This window comes from Tupaia chinensis, unplaced genomic scaffold (genome assembly GCF_000334495.1).
Source record: "Tupaia chinensis unplaced genomic scaffold, TupChi_1.0 Scaffold000544_1, whole genome shotgun sequence".
NCBI lineage: Eukaryota > Metazoa > Chordata > Mammalia > Scandentia > Tupaiidae > Tupaia > Tupaia belangeri.
The window spans coordinates 1,513,002-1,530,171 of record NW_006160056.1 but is presented as its reverse complement, the minus strand read 5'-3'; the positions used below and the strand labels follow the sequence as shown (position 1 = coordinate 1,530,171).

General features: G+C 40.3%; 1 protein-coding gene and 1 non-coding gene across 2 annotated transcripts in view; both read left to right on the top strand.

The window, feature by feature from the left end:
- The first annotated feature begins 2,242 nt into the window (after positions 1–2,242).
- The window catches only part of PON1 (paraoxonase 1), a 33,330-nt gene continuing 18,402 nt past the window's right edge, over positions 2,243–17,170 (top strand). Inside the window, exons 1-4 of the mRNA XM_006157493.3 lie at positions 2,243–2,436; positions 7,492–7,562; positions 11,018–11,073; positions 13,388–13,556. Of these exons, the coding sequence (XP_006157555.1) occupies positions 2,363–2,436; positions 7,492–7,562; positions 11,018–11,073; positions 13,388–13,556 (370 nt within the window). The 5' untranslated portion in view covers positions 2,243–2,362. The remainder of the gene's footprint in view (positions 2,437–7,491; positions 7,563–11,017; positions 11,074–13,387; positions 13,557–17,170) is intronic.
- LOC114009502 (U6atac minor spliceosomal RNA) lies at positions 11,131–11,255 on the top strand. The gene has a single exon (XR_003550908.1). It is a non-coding gene; the product is annotated as a U6atac minor spliceosomal RNA (small nuclear RNA).

Sequence of the window (17,170 nt, the reverse complement as noted above, 5' to 3'; positions counted from 1 at the left end):
GGAAAGAGATGACTGAAAAAAGATGTCTATATTTAAGGTTTGAGCAACTGGGTGGTAGTATTACCATTTAGTAAACTGTGGAAAACTTGGAGGACATATCAAATTGGGTTGGGGGAGATGAGTTCTGTTTTGGACTTTTTTTTTATTTTATGAAAGGAAGAGACAGAGATGGAGAGAGAAAGAAAGTGAGCAAAAGAGAGAGAGGCAGAGATAAGTAGTTTTTTTGACAATGTCACCATGTCATAATCCTCTTGCCTCAGTCTCCCAATTAGCTAGGATCACAGATGTGTGCCACCACACCCAATATATCCAGGTTGATCTGAGAAATGAACTGGGGCTCCCATGAGGCCAAGACTCCCAGGTGGTGGAACTATCTGTACAACACCATGGTTTGATAAAGAGACTATTAAATATCTCAGTGAAAGTGTCAATCAGGCAGCTGGCTGGGCCCTGCTCTAATTCTTTGTTTATTGTTTAAGAGTATAAGCAAACAATTGGCTTAGTAACTAACCCTGGGAAATATCTATAATCTTCCCTTCCTTCCTTAGCCCATTTAAATATGGCTTGAGTTTCTTTGACTCAGTTTTAGAATTCTTTTATTAAACTACCCATTGTTTCCATGTTATCAAATCTAGTGGTTATTTCTCCATCTTTATCATACTCAACTCATAACCACGCTGGACACAGATCACCACTCCCTCCTCCCCCTTTTTTAAAATTTTCAAATAACTTTCCTCTCTTCGATTCTGATTTCTACTCACTTAGTTAGACTTTTCTGCCCTATGTGGCATCAACCAGGATGCCTCAGTGGTATTCAGTTGGTGGTGGGTTGGGCTGGAAGGTTCAAGAAGGCTTCATTCACGGGTCTGCTTCCTTGGTAAACAGGGCTAGAAGGCTGGCCTTAGCTGGCCACTGTTCTCCTTTGTGTGGTCATAGCCTTTCATATGAATGCCCCAGTGGGGTGCTCAGATTTATTACATGGGTGCTCAAGGTATGAGACTGAGTTTTCTAGGAGGAGCCAAGAAAGAGGGCTGTAGTAAGAATGTGGGATCTAAAGGGATTTCCCCCAGAGAACTACGGTGTTAACTAAAGCATGTTAGTATCTATTTACATATTGTCAAAAAATAGGAAGACACAGATGCTGCAGAAGAGGGATGATGTAACTGGGATCGAAAACCTTGAGAAAGTAAGGGACAGTCCCACATGGCCGACCACAGTTGGAGTCCCAGACCTGGTGGCTTGCTTTCTCTCTCTCTCTCTGTGTTTGTCTCTCTCGTCAAATTAAAGTAAATGCAGCATTCTTTAAAAAAAAAAAAAAAGAAAAAGAAAAGAAAAGAAAAGAAAAGAAAAGAAAAGAAAAGAAAAGAAAAGAAAAGAAAAAAGAAAAGAAAAGAAAGGGTCTCAGAGCAAAGAAACTGGTGCAGCAGGACACCATTCCTGGTAAAAGGAGAAGAGAGAAATGTAGACATACAGAGGCACTTTGAATCTTTGCTCCAAAGTGCCATTGTCAATAAGGTTTTCACTGATCCCCAGTACTTAATGGCATATCTAGGATCCCTAACCTCTCTTCTCTTTTTTTTTCCCATAATATATATACATATCCATAGTACAAATAGGCATTACCCATAACATTGGATATGCCATGATGTTTTGCTGACTTTTTTATTGACTCCCTCACTGCAGTACAAGCCCATAGAGACTGACAGTATTTCTTAGCATCTCCAACAGTGCCTGACGCATAGCAGGTGCTCAGTAAACGTCAGTGAATGAAGGAAGGCGTGAACAGGGGTACAGCACTGGGGTGCTTTTTAAGGTCATGAGCCGTGCTGAGAAAACGAGGTATGTGAAATCCAGATGTTGAAAGGTGCCCCAGGGTGGTAGTCTGGAGAGAACAGAATTAGATCTTAGTGGTTCCAGCCACAGCCCTCCCTCCCCTGTTTTTTGGCTGCCTCACCATGATCAAGTTACTGAACCCCTCTGACCCACAGGATTAGGACCTTGTTGGCACCAAGTGAGTGCTCACCGAAGTTTGGCCCTCCTTTCCCACGGCTCTTTATTTCCTCCAACCTGCTCGATTTTTCTCTTGACCAGTGTAAGCACCTGTGCTTGGTCTCTTTTCTTTAAAGTCTAGGGGAACAAAACACGGGCTCCGCCTTTCCGCTGACCCTAGCCCGCGGGTCTGTGTGCCCTGGGGTTGCCCTGAGAGCCAAGGATCGGTGAGGCGGGGCGTCGCGGGGCGGAGCTGGTCGGGCTAATCCCGGGGCTGCTGAGTGAGCGAGCAAGGGATTCAGCTGCAGACAGGCAGGGTCTCCTGACCGTCGGTGCTTGCGACCCTCGTCTGCCAGTCGGTTTGTCTCAGGCCATGGCGAAGCTGATGGTGCTCACACTCGTGGGGCTAGGACTGGCTCTCTTCAGGGACCACCGGTCTTCTTACCAGTAAGTCGGGTTGTGGTGAAGGTTGCAGCCCGGTCGACCTCACCTTCACCCCTCTCCCCTCAGCCAACTCCAGGAATTTCCCCAGAAGGAGGGTTCAGCATCTTAGAAAATCTCCAAGCATCTTGCAAGAGTTTCATGAACGTTTTCTAAATTTCCTGTGCCACTTGAAAACATACACTTGCTCACCATCTCAGCGATGAGGTACCGCTAACTTGTCAGCATACACTAATTGATTTTTCATGAAGATCTGTGTTGACTGCAGATTCACTTCTCAAGCTGGTTCAAAAACAAAAACCCATCAGCCGAACAGAAAAGCAAATAGCCAGATAAGCAGTTCCTCTGATTCTGTGTGAATTAGGGGAAGAATCCTCTCACTACCAGCCTTGGCTGCCTGGCCATGATGCAAGCCTTCCTGCCTTGGAGATTCTCAATTTGAGGCCATGCTGAGGGACACAGAAAATCTGCTATGGACTGTGACAAGTAGGAGCAAACGCACACTGGGGTGGCCCTCAGCTCAGCAGAGGGAGGTAGCTCGAGGTTGCTGGATTAGTATCACAGATGGATTCACCTTTGGATGGTTCTTCTAGCTTTTTAGCAATGTTATCCTTAAATTTTGTCTTGTTAGAGGATTGGACATGATCTTTGCCTGCACGTTGGAGTTCAACCCCAGCTTGGCCACTTCAAAACTCTGTGGCCTTGGAAAGCCATTTGATCTTTGTTATCTGTAGAGCAAGGGAAATAACACCCCAGAGAGGTGTTTGAAGATTAAACAAGAGTTTATTCTTTACCTAAACTGTTGCAGCAATGATTATCTTGACATACACTTGCTTGGGCCACAAAACGGACCCTAAAGCACCGACATTTGAGGTGGTTCAGGCTCTGATCCTTGAGTGTAGGATCTGGGACAGATCCTCATTTGTGTCTCTGAACCTCAGCTGCTTCCATAGACTGGAAATGATAATACAGACTCATAGAGGAAGCAACCAACACTGCCTGAACCATAGTAGCTATTCAACAAATGTTAGTGCCCTACCTTCCGGTAAGGTATTTAATAAACCATTGCGTACTATGGGGGTAGAAGGAGGTGCTTTAAGAATATATCAGGAAGCTGGCGTGGTGGTCTGCCTGTAATCAAAGCAACTCAGAGGGGGAGACAGGAGAATCACCAATTCAAGGCCAGCCCATACCACATAGCAAGATCCTGTTTTTGGAAAAAGAAAAAAGTATCAGAATTGAACTTTCATGAGAACTTTTTACAGAGGTACAAAGTCTAGAGAGCATCTTAGTTTCTAAGGCTTAGTCAATAATATCTCATTATTTACTCTAAAGTAAAACATTAATAAACATTTAATGGAACATTTTGGATTTTTTTAAAAAATTATATGAGTTTATGGACTAATTAGAAGCATACATTCATAAAAGGTTTTTGGTAAGTAATTATGGTTTTTTCTTTGGTTATGTTTTAAAATTATGAAGTATTATAAAAAAGTAAGAAACAGTTGGTGATATGGGATTTAAAATCATGTAAAAATTAGTTTGTGAGTTTTTGTTAATCACAGAACTGCTTGCTGCCAAAGGAGATAAGATTACACAGAAACACACACACACACACACACACACACATACACACACGTTTAGAGAGATAAGGGTGGTGCAGAGCCTCCAGCAATATCCCAGACACGGCGAGGAAGGGGAATGGTTCCCACTATGCAGAAGACCCTAAAACCTGCCTATGCAATGGAGTCTATGGACAAGCTGTAGGGGCATCACAAGCAGAGAGGCCCCACCCCACACTATTTAATCAGAATCAGCAGATGGTGTAGAGGTTAAGGTAATGGATCCCAGATGGTTGACTCTGTGGTTTGTGTCCCAGACCCTGCAGCTTGAGAAACACCCCAGGTGCATGTGCATATATGCCCCCAAACCTGACAAGATGGAGGAAGAGCAGTTGTAGTGTGCCATTCCTCTGGTGGCGAGGAGATTTCTCACTTTCCCTCTCTCTTTCTCTCTCTGTGGTGAGCACACATACTCTATGGAAAAACTATAAAAAGAAAAAGAAAGAATCAATGATATTTAACAAACTCCCCAGAGGATTTGGCTACACTCTCTGAAGAACATTCAAATCCTGTCATCACTTGTGTGAGAACTACATTGAGATCCCGGAGGACTGATAGTAAATTACCTTTATCGCCCTTGTAGAGACGAGGTATCTGAGTCCCAAAGATTATGATTCTTCCCGAGAGAGAAGGGAAGAGATGATGTACTGGGGCCTGCACTGGGACAAGCCAATTCCCAGAGTGGATACATCATACAGCATTTTTTCTTCAGAGATCAATGTGTGTGTGTGTGTGTGTGTGTGTGTGTGTGTGTGCAGGGGTGATGATGGTAGAGCTTACGGGAAGTCATATAAGCCCAGGCTGTAGAGAGTTTCTGAAAGAATACAAGAGGAGCCTCAAGGAATTCCTGAGCTTCCCAGGTGAGAGCAGCACAGAAGGAACTGAGAGCTCCCCTGGACCAAGAGCTTCCCTCCCATTGTGTAGTCAGCTGCATGTGTGCCCTTCCAGGGTATGTATTGCACAAGTCCAGGGAGTGCCTTGAACTTGGATTAAAACAGCACTTCCCCGGAAGGTATAGATTGTGGCAGTTGCATCTGGGCATGTGTTTCACATTCATACTTCAGTTTCAATTCCACTGTAGCCACTTCCTGACTTTGTGGCCTTGTGAGGTCATTCAATCTTAGTCACCTATAGACTAGAGAAAATAACACCCACAGAAGTGTTTGAGGATTAAAAGAGGGTTTATAGCTTACTTGAACTGTTGTAACAATGATTATCTTGTTGAGATATGACTTGTTTGGGTCACAAATTAGAACTTAAAGCAATTGAGTGCTGGATTAATACCTTCTTGCCTACCTTGGGCTCCCTTGAACAATAATTATTTTACCTTTCCCAAGTTAAGGAACTTCTTCCATGAAAGAAAAGCCTGAAATGAAACAGGAACTCAGCGGTTCTGCCTTTTTCTGTCCTCTATGAACCCATCACATGTATGTAGTGCACCTTGTGAGCTGGATAGCATGCTAATTCTTCCCATGTGATTTGGAGTGTAAGAAAAGCTAATTTGGCTATCCTTAGGACTTTTTCACAAGTCTTGATCCATTTTGTGATTTCTCACCCTTGAATCTATTCTTCCATGCCATCCTCTGTGTGTCCTTGGTTAGAACCTTCACCCTTAATACCTTTGCCTGTCCTTTGAGTTCATTGTGAGTATTCTATGAATATTCATGGCACTTTCACTAGGTCAGTGATTTTTTGATTTCTTTGATGAAAAGAATTATTTTTTTAATTTTATTTATTATTATTATTATTATTTTAATTTGCTATGGGGCACATGTGCTCACCAGGCAGAAACACACACACACACACAGAAACTAAGCCACTATGTATGGGACTTGAGCCAAATCTGGTCATGTGGGAGGCCAACAACCTAACCACTATGCCACTTGCCAGCCCAGCTACTGTCACTCTTATCCCATGACTTCCCCTCATTCTGGACAAACGTCTGGAGAACATTCTCTGGAGGGGGTACTGAATGGTTGGCCTGACCGAGCTGTCCCTCTCTCTCTCACAGCTGCCAAGTTCTGGGCCTTAGGTGAGCCTTGGATCTGCCCTGAGCAGTCCTTTCCCTCTCTGTGTCTCTAGCACCCAGACTGGTAGTTCTCTACGCTGGTGGTGCATCAGGACAAACTGTGTGCTTTTACAAAGCAGGTTACTGGACACCATTCCTAGCTTCTTAAGCTGTACTCTATTTGTTGTTGTTTCTTTTTCTTTCTTATTTATTTTGCCATAAGGCATGTGCACCTACCCGAGAGACAGAAAGAGGGAAAGTGAGAAATCATCTCCCAGAAGAGATGGCTCTGTTACAATCCCTTCTCCTCCATTCTCCTTTTGGGATTCTGGGCTCACATGCACACGTGCCCAGCATGATTCCCAAGCTGTTGGATCCCGGGCCCATGCTATGGTCAGTCATGTGGAAATTTTGCGCCTTAGCCACTGCACCACCTGCTGGCCCCAGGCTAGACTCTCTTACAGAATGGAATGGAAATGATATAGGAACATATTAATACTATTGTTTATGCATGAATAAATAAAGGATTAGTTGGCCCCAAATTCTGATCATTTGTACCATGAAAGTAAGAATTTTATAGTGTCTATTCACCTCTAGCCTTCCAGAGACTAAATTAGCCTTAAAACAAGTTACAGATTTCTTGGCCTCTCTGTCTTTATCCAAATAAGATTTCTCGGGATTCTTGGATAATTGTCACTACTCACTATGACTATATTGTATCATTAGTCCTCAAAAAAAAAAATATTGTTTAAATCATTTGACTGTCCTAGTACTATGGTCTGTTTCTTTCAAATGCCTCATTAATAGATTTGCTAGGCTTAGTACTTTTCACATCTGCTCATTTTCCCTTTGTCCATCACTCTGATGTTCCCTACCATGTTTATGCACTCAGATTCAATAAGTTGCACGTATGTGTATGTTTGTGTACATAATGCCTTCTTATATGTTAGCTACAGGTATGATTTTCTGAAGTTACAAATTCTTTAAACACATGTTGAGTAGTACATCTGAGAGCAGATGCTTAGTCCAGGCAGTGAAGCCAGACTGGGCAGGTGGGTGGGAGGACCATCTGTCAGCAGCCCTAAAACATCAATGGGATAAATTGGAGCCATGTTGCCATTTAACTCGACTTTACAGGTAGGTGTCCTTACACGTCTGATGAAATAGTACCTGTTGCTGCCAAAGTACACAGAGCTCTGGAGTGATCACTGCGAATCTCGTGTGTATGTCTGAATAAATAGTACATGTTGTGCTCAGAGATCCCACATTGGTCCTTTGCCTATAGAATTACAGGTGCTGGGGACTGCTAACTCTGGGATTGAAACTGAGGCAAAGTACAGCTAAGAAGAACTTTGGGGTGCACCTTACCTTTGCAACTTAATTACAATTTCTGAATGACTTTGTGTGTATTTTGTTCCTTTCTGCCCCCAGAGCACGATTCAATGCTTTCAAAGAAGTAACACCAGTGGAACTTCCTAACTGTAATTTAGTTAAAGGAATCGGTATGTATGTGAGATGAAGTGTCTTGTCTGAATTTGGGGCACTATCTTGCTCTTTATTTGATTAATATACCTGTCTAATCTTGTTCAAAAATAAAATTTCGAACCAAGAGAATATTATTGATTTGTGGTTAATTTTAACTATCACGTCGCTGACTTTTGACTTCACCAATGTATGATGTTTATAGTTTTTTTATTGTTATGTTTGATCAATAGAGTGAAAACAATAGCACAACCTTACATTTCACAGTAATGAACTTGAAGAAATGGCAAATAGGGAAAGGAAGAGGATGATAAAGCAGTGAGTGAGAATGATTTTTTAAAAAAGTAAAGAAGTTTTCACATGCCTTCAAAATTACCACAGGCGTCTCCTAATGCAGCTCTCTTTTAATATTGGAGAAGAAAATTTTTTCCCAAAGCTCTCAGCAGATTTCCCCTTAGATCTCGTTAGTAAGGGCTGGAGGACTCTGATGTCCTCCCTGCCAAGGAAGCTGGGAAAGTAATTATTGGGCCTCCATTGTGAGAAGCAGGTCCTGTCAGCAAAGACAAAAAGGCAGGGGAAGATCAGCTGGTAGACAACCAACAGGGAGTGTCCCAGGGCTCAACTCCCTAACTGGTTTGAGATCCATGCTTATGTTATATAAAGTTTCTTTTTTCTTTTTTCTTTCTTTTTTTTTTTTTTTAAGATTTCTTTTTCTCAGTTGTCTAAAGTTCAGAAGTCTAAACCAGAAGACTTATTCAATTAGTATCATTAAATATGACCACATATCTTATGGTACAATATTTATTCTAGAAATACATAGTATTGAAATTAGCTGTCTGTCACTCAGCATTTGAAAAACATGTATCTTCACTAAGAGTGTAAATTCAAAATCAAATTTTATCTCTGGATTAATTGAAAATTTAACAATTTACATGTATTTAAAGTATAACTAATTTGAAGATAGTGATATTTTACTGTACTTATAATAAATAGTAAATCTATATTCTTTCTTTAAAAAGTATTTTATTTAACTTTATTTATTTTAATTTGACCAGAGAGGGACAGAGTGAGAGAGAGTGGGAAAGTGAGAAAGCAAGCTGCCAGGTCTGGGACTCAAACCGAGGTTGGCCATGTGGGAGTCCAGCGCCCTTAATCACCATGCCACCCATCAGCCCCTGAATTTATGTTCTTGATCATTTGAAATATATACCCATTTTAACTCAAGGATCTGGAATTTACTTTTATTTCCAAAATGGTTTTTAAATGGTTTAATAGATTTTGAACTATTCAGTATATAAGGTTGGGGAACCTGCAGATGGCATAATAGTTACACTGCTGGACTCCCATGTAGTCGATGGTGGTTTGAGTCCCAGACCCAGCAGCTTAAAACTCACATTGGGCACATGTGCGTGTTTGCCCAAAATCTCAGGAGGAGAATGGAAGAGAAGTGATTGCAACATGGCCATCCCCCCTGGTGGGAGATTTCTCGCTTTTTCTCTCTCTCTCACCAGCAAATGCACATGACTTATAGCAAAAAATCTCTCTTAAAAATCTTTAAATAATATAGTTGGTACAAAAGCAAGTGTGTTTTTGCACTGTGATTTTTAAATCATTATAACTAGGCTCAAATACATTTTTATTAATCAAAATAAGATCCATTGCAGTCAACACATTTTTGCCAATGAGAAACAAGTTTGTTTATTCCTGTAACATAAAAATCCATGCCTTAGGGATTGACAAACTCTTGGGAAGCATCTACTGAATCCTGTGGAAGTATTTTCCCTGAAAAAAAAAAAAAAGTTGTCAAAATGCTTGAAGAAGTGGTAGTCAGTTGACCAAAGGTCTGGAGAATATGGCAGATGAGGCAAAACTTCAAAGCCCAACTCGTTCATCTTCTAAAACTTTGGTTGGGCATTGTCATAGGAAAGAATAGGGCCCTTTCAACTGACTAATGCCTGCTGTAGGCATTATAGTTTTTGATGCATCTCTGCTTTGTTGAGTGTACTTCTCAGATGTAATGGTTTTACTGAGATTCAGAAAGCTATAGTGTATCAGACCCCACCAAACAATGACCGTGACCTTTTTTTTTGGTGCATATTTGACTTTGGGAAGTGCTTTGGAACTTCTTGGTCCAATCACTGAAGTGGTCATCATCAGTTGTCATATAAAATCCACTTTCATCAAACATCACAATTTGATTGAGAAATAATTCATTGTTGATCATAGAACAGGAGAAGACAACACTTCAAAATGATGAGGTTATTATTTTATTTTATATTCTATTTTCAGTCAACTCATGAGGCACCCACTTATCAAGCTTTTCACTTTTCCAATTTGCTTCAAATGCCAAACTCCTGTAGAATGATCCACATTGAGTTCTTTGGCAACTTCTCACATAGCTATTGAGAGGATCAGCTTCGATGATTGCTCTCAATGGGCTATTATCAACTTCCAATGGCCGGCTACTACATTCTTCCTCTTCAAGGCTCTCATCTTTGCAAAACTTCTTGGACCACCACTGCACTGTACATTCATTAGCAGTTCCTAGGCCAATGTGTTGTTGATATGAGTTGTCTCCACTGCTTTACTACCCAATTTGAACTCGAATAAGGAAATCACTTGAAAAAATGCACATTAAAATGATGTGCAACATAACCACATTTATTTAAGAATGTATCCTATATGAAATGGCAAATTTCAGCAGTGTAAAAACTGCAATTACTTTTGCACTGAACTAATATATGTAGTTTTCTTTGTATCTTTAGAAAAATAACAAGCTCTTTTTAATTAATCAAACATTTTGTACATTTTGTGAATTTTCATAAACTTTATATAAGAAGTTTTCAGACTTTGAAGAAAAAATTCTAGTCCACCAATTTGAAGTGAATGTATTAAAGCTAAATTTTAATTATACTTGTTAATGACATTAATATCTTTTAAATTTCTACATAATAGCATTCGTTAATTCGAATAAATATTAGACTTTTAGGAAAGTCATGACATACTTTTCTATGCAAAAATGCATCATGACTTTCCCAACAACCCAATAAGTGAGAGTGAATTTTTTTTTTTGATTTTTTTTTTTTTTTTGGGGGGGTTTTTCTGGCGCATGCGCTCGCCAGACAGACAGAGAGAGACAGAGAGACAGAAAGCAGGAAATCACCCCCCAGGGGGGATGGCCACGCCGCAATCCCTTCTCCTCCATTCTCCTCTTGGGATCTTGGGCACGCACACACACACGCCCAGCCTGAGTCTAAGCCACCGGGTCTGGGACTCGAACCGCGGTCGACTACGTGGGAGTCCAGCGACATAGCTATTACGCTAACTGCTGGTCCCGAGAGTGAATTATTTTGAGCCCATCAAAGAAGACCTAATAAGTAGCTCCAATTTTCAGTTACAACAGATGAAGAAATGGGTCCTCAGCTTGCTTCAATAATGTGAGACAGTCTCTACTGCCTGTTCTATTTTCTGACAGAAACTGGCTCTGAGGACCTGGAGATCCTGCCTAATGGACTGGCTTTCATTAGTTCTGTGAGTCTTTCCTTTCACTTACCATGTACTAAAACGTTCTCTAAAAACTGAAGTCTTGTGTTGTATGGAAGGAGAGAAGGTTAGCGTTTCCCTTGACAAGGACGGAAGAGGCTCTCAGGCCTGACAACACACTAAGGTTAAGGCATTGCCACCTGCTTCGTGGCATCTAACCAATGTTTTAAAGATCATTTGGAGGAGCAGGGAGGGTAGAATTTGGTGCCTTCAGTGGACTTGGTCCAAGACAAAGCTACTGTTATTTTCATAGTGCAAGACAAAGGGATGCTGGGAATAAAATTGGCCAAATACCTACAGAAATATATTCCGTGGTGTTTCTTTTACTTTGGTGAAGCTGCTACTCCAGAAAGATTTTAATTTTATATTTTGTTTTTAATTGCCTTTTGCATTTATTTGTATCTGGTAAGACCTGGAGTGAAAGCTTTTTTACCCCCGGCAGTACAGTATGTGTTCCACTGGAATCTGGACTCTTATTGAAAAATTTGTTTTCAAGTTTATTAGCTGTTTATTTTCACTGATTTGAACATATTTTATAAATGACAAGATTCCAGGATGGGACTTGAGTTTTCTTTTTTCTTTTGGCTTTTTATTTTAAAAATGAAATGTCAATTAAAGAAGAAGAAGAAGAAAAACTGCAGTATTATAACTTAGTAAACTTGTTTTGCTCTATAGAAGAGTATTGAACTTGATATTTTAAAACATGTTTCTCCAAAGTTAGACATGATTCTCAAATACCATTTTTATTTGTATTTTGGTTTTGGTATGGTCAGATTTTCAGCTTGGTTTTCATAGTTCCTGATATTTTCAGGGAAAATTAAAATAAATTTGCTCCCTAGGGGGGAAAAAAAAAAGCTTAAGTCTCTTGCTTCAGATTTTATACACCAATACCCACCTTTAAATAAAGTGGATAGTCAGTTAAAAAATTAAGTTGTGTGTGCATTCACAGTTAGTGTTCAGTTATGATTTATGTGATCTATGAATATTCGTGGTCCCTGTGCACTCACTGAACTCTTATAATACCTTTGCTTCCATTGCAGCAATTTGTGAGCTCAATGCATTTAAGAATGGCTTCCCATTTAACTATCTCTTGAAGCACTTGAATATTTAGAGTATACTCAAATATTTACTGAATTAAGTGTAAATTTATATAGATTCCCTCACACATTTCAAGTTTCAATTTTTTTTTTTTTTTTACATTTTCAGAATTAGCCCTTTAGTATAAAATTATAATAGGTCATTCCACAATCCCCAAGAAGAAGAGAGGATATACTAAGTTTGCTAACATTCTCCTGCAGGTGGATTGCTTTGGTAGATCATTTAGCTCAAAAGACAAGAAGCAAAGCTTCTGGCTTAAAGATCATAACATAGTGGGGTTGGTAGGATATAGTAGACAGGTCATCTAGCCATTTAAAACTTGCACTTTCTATCATAAGTAATTCTGCCCAGTTTTCTCTTTTCAAAGTGGAAGGCTAGTCATTCACTAAAGCAATATCTTGCAAACCTTTTTTTTAAAACAGCAGAAATTATATTACAACCAAAATCTTATATGGGACCCCAAAATAAAAAGCAATAGCTTCGATGTTCTGATTGACAGCTAAGGAAGGAGGGGTTCTCCAGGCCTCCTGGACATCCCTAAACTATCCCTGAGATAATTCCAAGGACCTGCCAGGAGACGATTTCAAAACCATAACTAATGTTCTGTCTGTAATCCTTACTTACATTATTATTGAAGAGTATTAGTAATTGTCAAATTGGTCTGCTCATCTATTTTTTTTAAGAGATTTTTCCTGTAGGGTACAAGTACTGGCTGAAGAGACAGAGAGACAGAACCTGAGAAATCACCCCCTAGGGGGGATGGCCATGCTACAATCCATTCTCCTCAATTCTCCGCTCAGGATTTTGGGCACACACATACATGTGCCCAGTGTGAGTTTGAAACCACTGGGTCCAGGACTCGAGCTATGGTTGACGATGTGTGAATCCTGTGATATAACCATTTTACCATCTGCTGGTCCCTGCTCTTCTATTTTAGATCTTTCTCTTTGCCTAGAAGTTATGGCATGGTATACTATGACCATACAGAGGTATGAAAACTTTGTGTGGGGTCACCTGGTGAGCACGTGGTTTCCAGAGTTTCCCGTAGGCCTATTGTACATGCCAGCTGAGAGGCTTCCCACATTGCCCTGTGGCCAGTTGTGTGACTTTGAGCAGAGTGTGAACCCATGTGCCATCCACTCCTTCCATCAGCATTTTAAGTATTTACTATTTGCCTGCTTTTTCTCCTCCATTTTAAAATAAGGGATTGAAATATCCCGGAATAAAAAGCTTTGAACCTGATAAGCCTGGAAAAATACTTCTGATGGACCTGAATGAAGAAGATCCAGCAGTGCTGGAACTGGGGATCACTGGCAGTAAATTCGATTTATCATCATTTAACCCTCATGGGATTAGCACATTCACCGATGAAGGTAACAGTATTTTCTGTTTATTAATAACAAAACAAAACAAAACAAAACTGGAAGCAAAGAATTCCAATGAATGAATTACTTCTTATCCAACCAAAGCATAATTCTGAATAAAGTTCTTATTCTGGATTTTAAACTTACCGCCTATATTAATGAAATATTTAAACCACTTACATGTTTAATAACTCTAAAATATTTAAGATTTGTAAAACATCTAATTTGTAAAATACTGCCATTCACATTATTCCTATAATTACTATAATAATGTATTCAGTCCTAATCATTATAGGTTTTCCATTTTAAACCATTTTAAAGACAGAGGCATTTACAGAATAGGTTTTTCTTTTGTTTTTCATTTGTTTGTTTGTTTGTTTTTATCATACGGTACATGCTCTCGCTAGAGAGAGCGACAAGGAGAGAGAAAGCGAGAAATCACCACCACCACCCTAAAGGGGTTTGGCCATGCCGCAATGCTTTCTTCTCCTGAGATTTTGGCCTCATGCCCACACACACACACACCTAGTGTGATTTTCAAACCTCCAGGTCCAGGACTTGAACTGCAGTCTGCCAAGTGGGAGTCCAGCACCTTAACCACCGTATATCTACTGGCCCCAAGAATAGGTTTTTCTATCCTAAGCTATACGCAGACTACAGGCACAGCCGCATGATCAGTTCTCTTTGCCCCATGTCACCTTCAAAGCCTTTCTGTCCCCTGGGTCCTCTGTCCTGTGTTCAGACTGCTCCTCCATGCCTGGATATCTCTCAAAATAACTCATTGCCCCATCTCTTATGACTTCATCTCATTTCTTTTTCTTTCTTTCTTTCTTCTTCCTTCCTGCCTTCCTCCCTCCCTCTCTCTCTCTCTCTCTCTCTCTCTGTCTCTTTCTTTCTTTCTTTCTTTCTTTCTTTCTTTCTTTCTTTCTTTCTCTCTTTCTCTTTCTTTCTTTCTTTCTCTCTTTCTTTCTTTCTTTCTTTCTTTCTTTCTTTCTTTTTCTTTCTTTCTTTCTTTCTTTCTTTTTCTTTCTTCTTTTCTTTCTTTCTCTGCTGCTATTTCCTTGTTCGCTATATTAATTTTCAAACCCAGCTATACGCAGAAGCACCTAAGCCCAATATTCAGGCCCAAATCCTGAGTCAGTTGATCTGATGAAGTCATTGGTGGCAAAACTTGTTAGAGTGTCCAGGTGATGAAAATGTAAGGCTAAAATTGAGAACCATGTCTACAGCCCTTGTCTTCATTTTCTTGTCAGATGATCCTTCCATTCTTCTTCCAGACTTTCTTTATTGCAGGTGGCTAAAATCACTTCCTTGAGAGTCATCTATAATGTCCTTATTAACAAACCTCCTCTCCTTCATCCATCCCTTCCTCTTGCTTCTTTCTCCCCCTCTCCCTCCCTCCCTCCCTTCCTTTCTTCCTTTCTCTATCTCATTTATGTTGTTAAACACTTTCTCTTTCAGTAAAAATACTCCTCCTTGGGCAGCAGATGGAACAGAGGATAAGGACTCCCACATAACTGATTGTACAGTTTGAGTCCCAGACCTGGCAGCTTGAAACCCACATAGAGCGCATGTGTGTGCATGCCCAGAATCCCGAGAGGAGACTAGAGGAAAAGGATTGTGGTGTGCCTTCGCCCTACGGAGTGATTTCACACTTTCTCTCTCTCTCTCTCTCTCTCTCTCTCTCTCTCTCTCTCTCTCTTCAGCAAGCACATGTGCCCAATCACAAACTAAAAAAAAAAAGAAAAAAAATGTTCTTCCTTAATATTCTCATGCACTTACCTGTCCTGGTTCAGATCCTACTGTGGGTTTTCTCTCTTATTCGTTGTTTTATCACATGTTGACAATTCCCTAAGCATGTCCCCAGAGGTTTGTTCTTTTATCTCCTCCGTTTTCACTATTTCAGAAATTTCAAACATGTCACAGCTATAACTGTGCCTGCTTTCTAGGGGGGAACATTTCCAAATATGGGGTGTTACGATTCTTTAATTTTTTTTTTTTTGAGATATTTTTGCTATAGGGCACGTGCGCTCGCCAGACAGAGAGAGACAGAGAGACAGAAAGTGAGAAATCACCTCCCAGGGGGGATGGCCATGCCACAATCCCTTCTCCTCTATTCTCTCAGGATCCTGGGCACACACACACACACACCCGGCGTGAGTTTAAGCCACCAGGTCCAGGACGTGAACCGCGGTCGACTACATGGGAGTCCAGTGACATAGCCATTATGCCAACTGCTGGCCCCAACGATTCTTAATTATCTCTTCAGTTTCATTACTGCTGGTGCTTACTACATACATCTATTCTAGTTCCTCTCCTATAGCCACTTTAAAATTATTTTTCCATCCTCTTATCTCTTTTACATATGACTTCTTTTTATATATGCATACCTATCTTTTGGGCCCTGGTGTGTTTTTCTATACAAACATGCATTATGACTGTTCTGATGACTCTCTATGTATCTATGTATGTCTGCCTATGATATTATATACATGTATTCATCCCTATATACACACACACACACACACACACACACACAAACACACACACACACATACATCCCTTTCAATAATTTCTCCATCCATTTACACATTCATCATCATATTTTAGTTTCAAAATATTTTCAAGAAATATAATGTTTAGTGTATGTATGCTTTGTAAAATAAAAATAGGACAATATTCCACAAACTTCTACAACTTTCTTTCGTATTAAACACTATGTCATGGACTCCTTTTTATGGCAATACACTCAGACCTACTTGCAATGGCTGCTCAGGATTCAGTTGTGTGGAGTACCATAATAGAGTTCGCCTGTTGCTGAATAGTTAGGTTTTTCCCACGCTTATGCTCATGGCAAATAATCCGAAGAAACCTTCTTGTACATGTATCTTTTGTGATTTCCGTAGGATAAACATACAGAGTAGAATCTGCTGCACAAAATATGAACCTGTTTTGATCCTTACTGTTTGGGTTCTGACGCTCTCCTTCCTCAGCCATTGTCAGGGTCTTTTGACACATTCTGTCAAATGGCTCCCATGTCCTTTTCTGCCTTTTTGTGTCAGCAGCATCCTCTGGTCCAGTCCCATCTCTTAGCTCACTAGATTACTGCTATAGCCTCAGGTCATGGTATGCCTTGGTTCAGAGTCCCCAGTAAGTAAACTCTTGATCCTTACCGTAAATTCTTTTTAAGATGGAAGCTGGTTCAATGAACCTTATGGCTGCAGTTCTCCTACTCTCCCACTCTTTCTTCCCTTCACGTTGCTCCAACCCCAATCTCACCATTAAGTGAATGTGTCAAGGAAGCTCCTGCCTCAGAGCTTTTGCACACTCTCTTCCCTCAGCCTGGATGCTCTGTCTCCAGATACACTTATGGTTTGTTCTCTTACATTTATTTAGGTCTGTGCTCTGACATCACTTCATCAGAGAGAATGTCCCTGACTCCCGTGGAGGAAACACCCCATTATTCTCTATTCAACTTAACTCTGTTTTATTTTTCTGCTGTAGAATTTAACACCAGTTAAAATAAATTAAACACTTACTTCTTGAATGGGTTCATGAAAAGCAACTTTGCTTTCTTCTCTGTTCACACCTCTTCAGTTCAACCTGATGAAATTTTCACCACT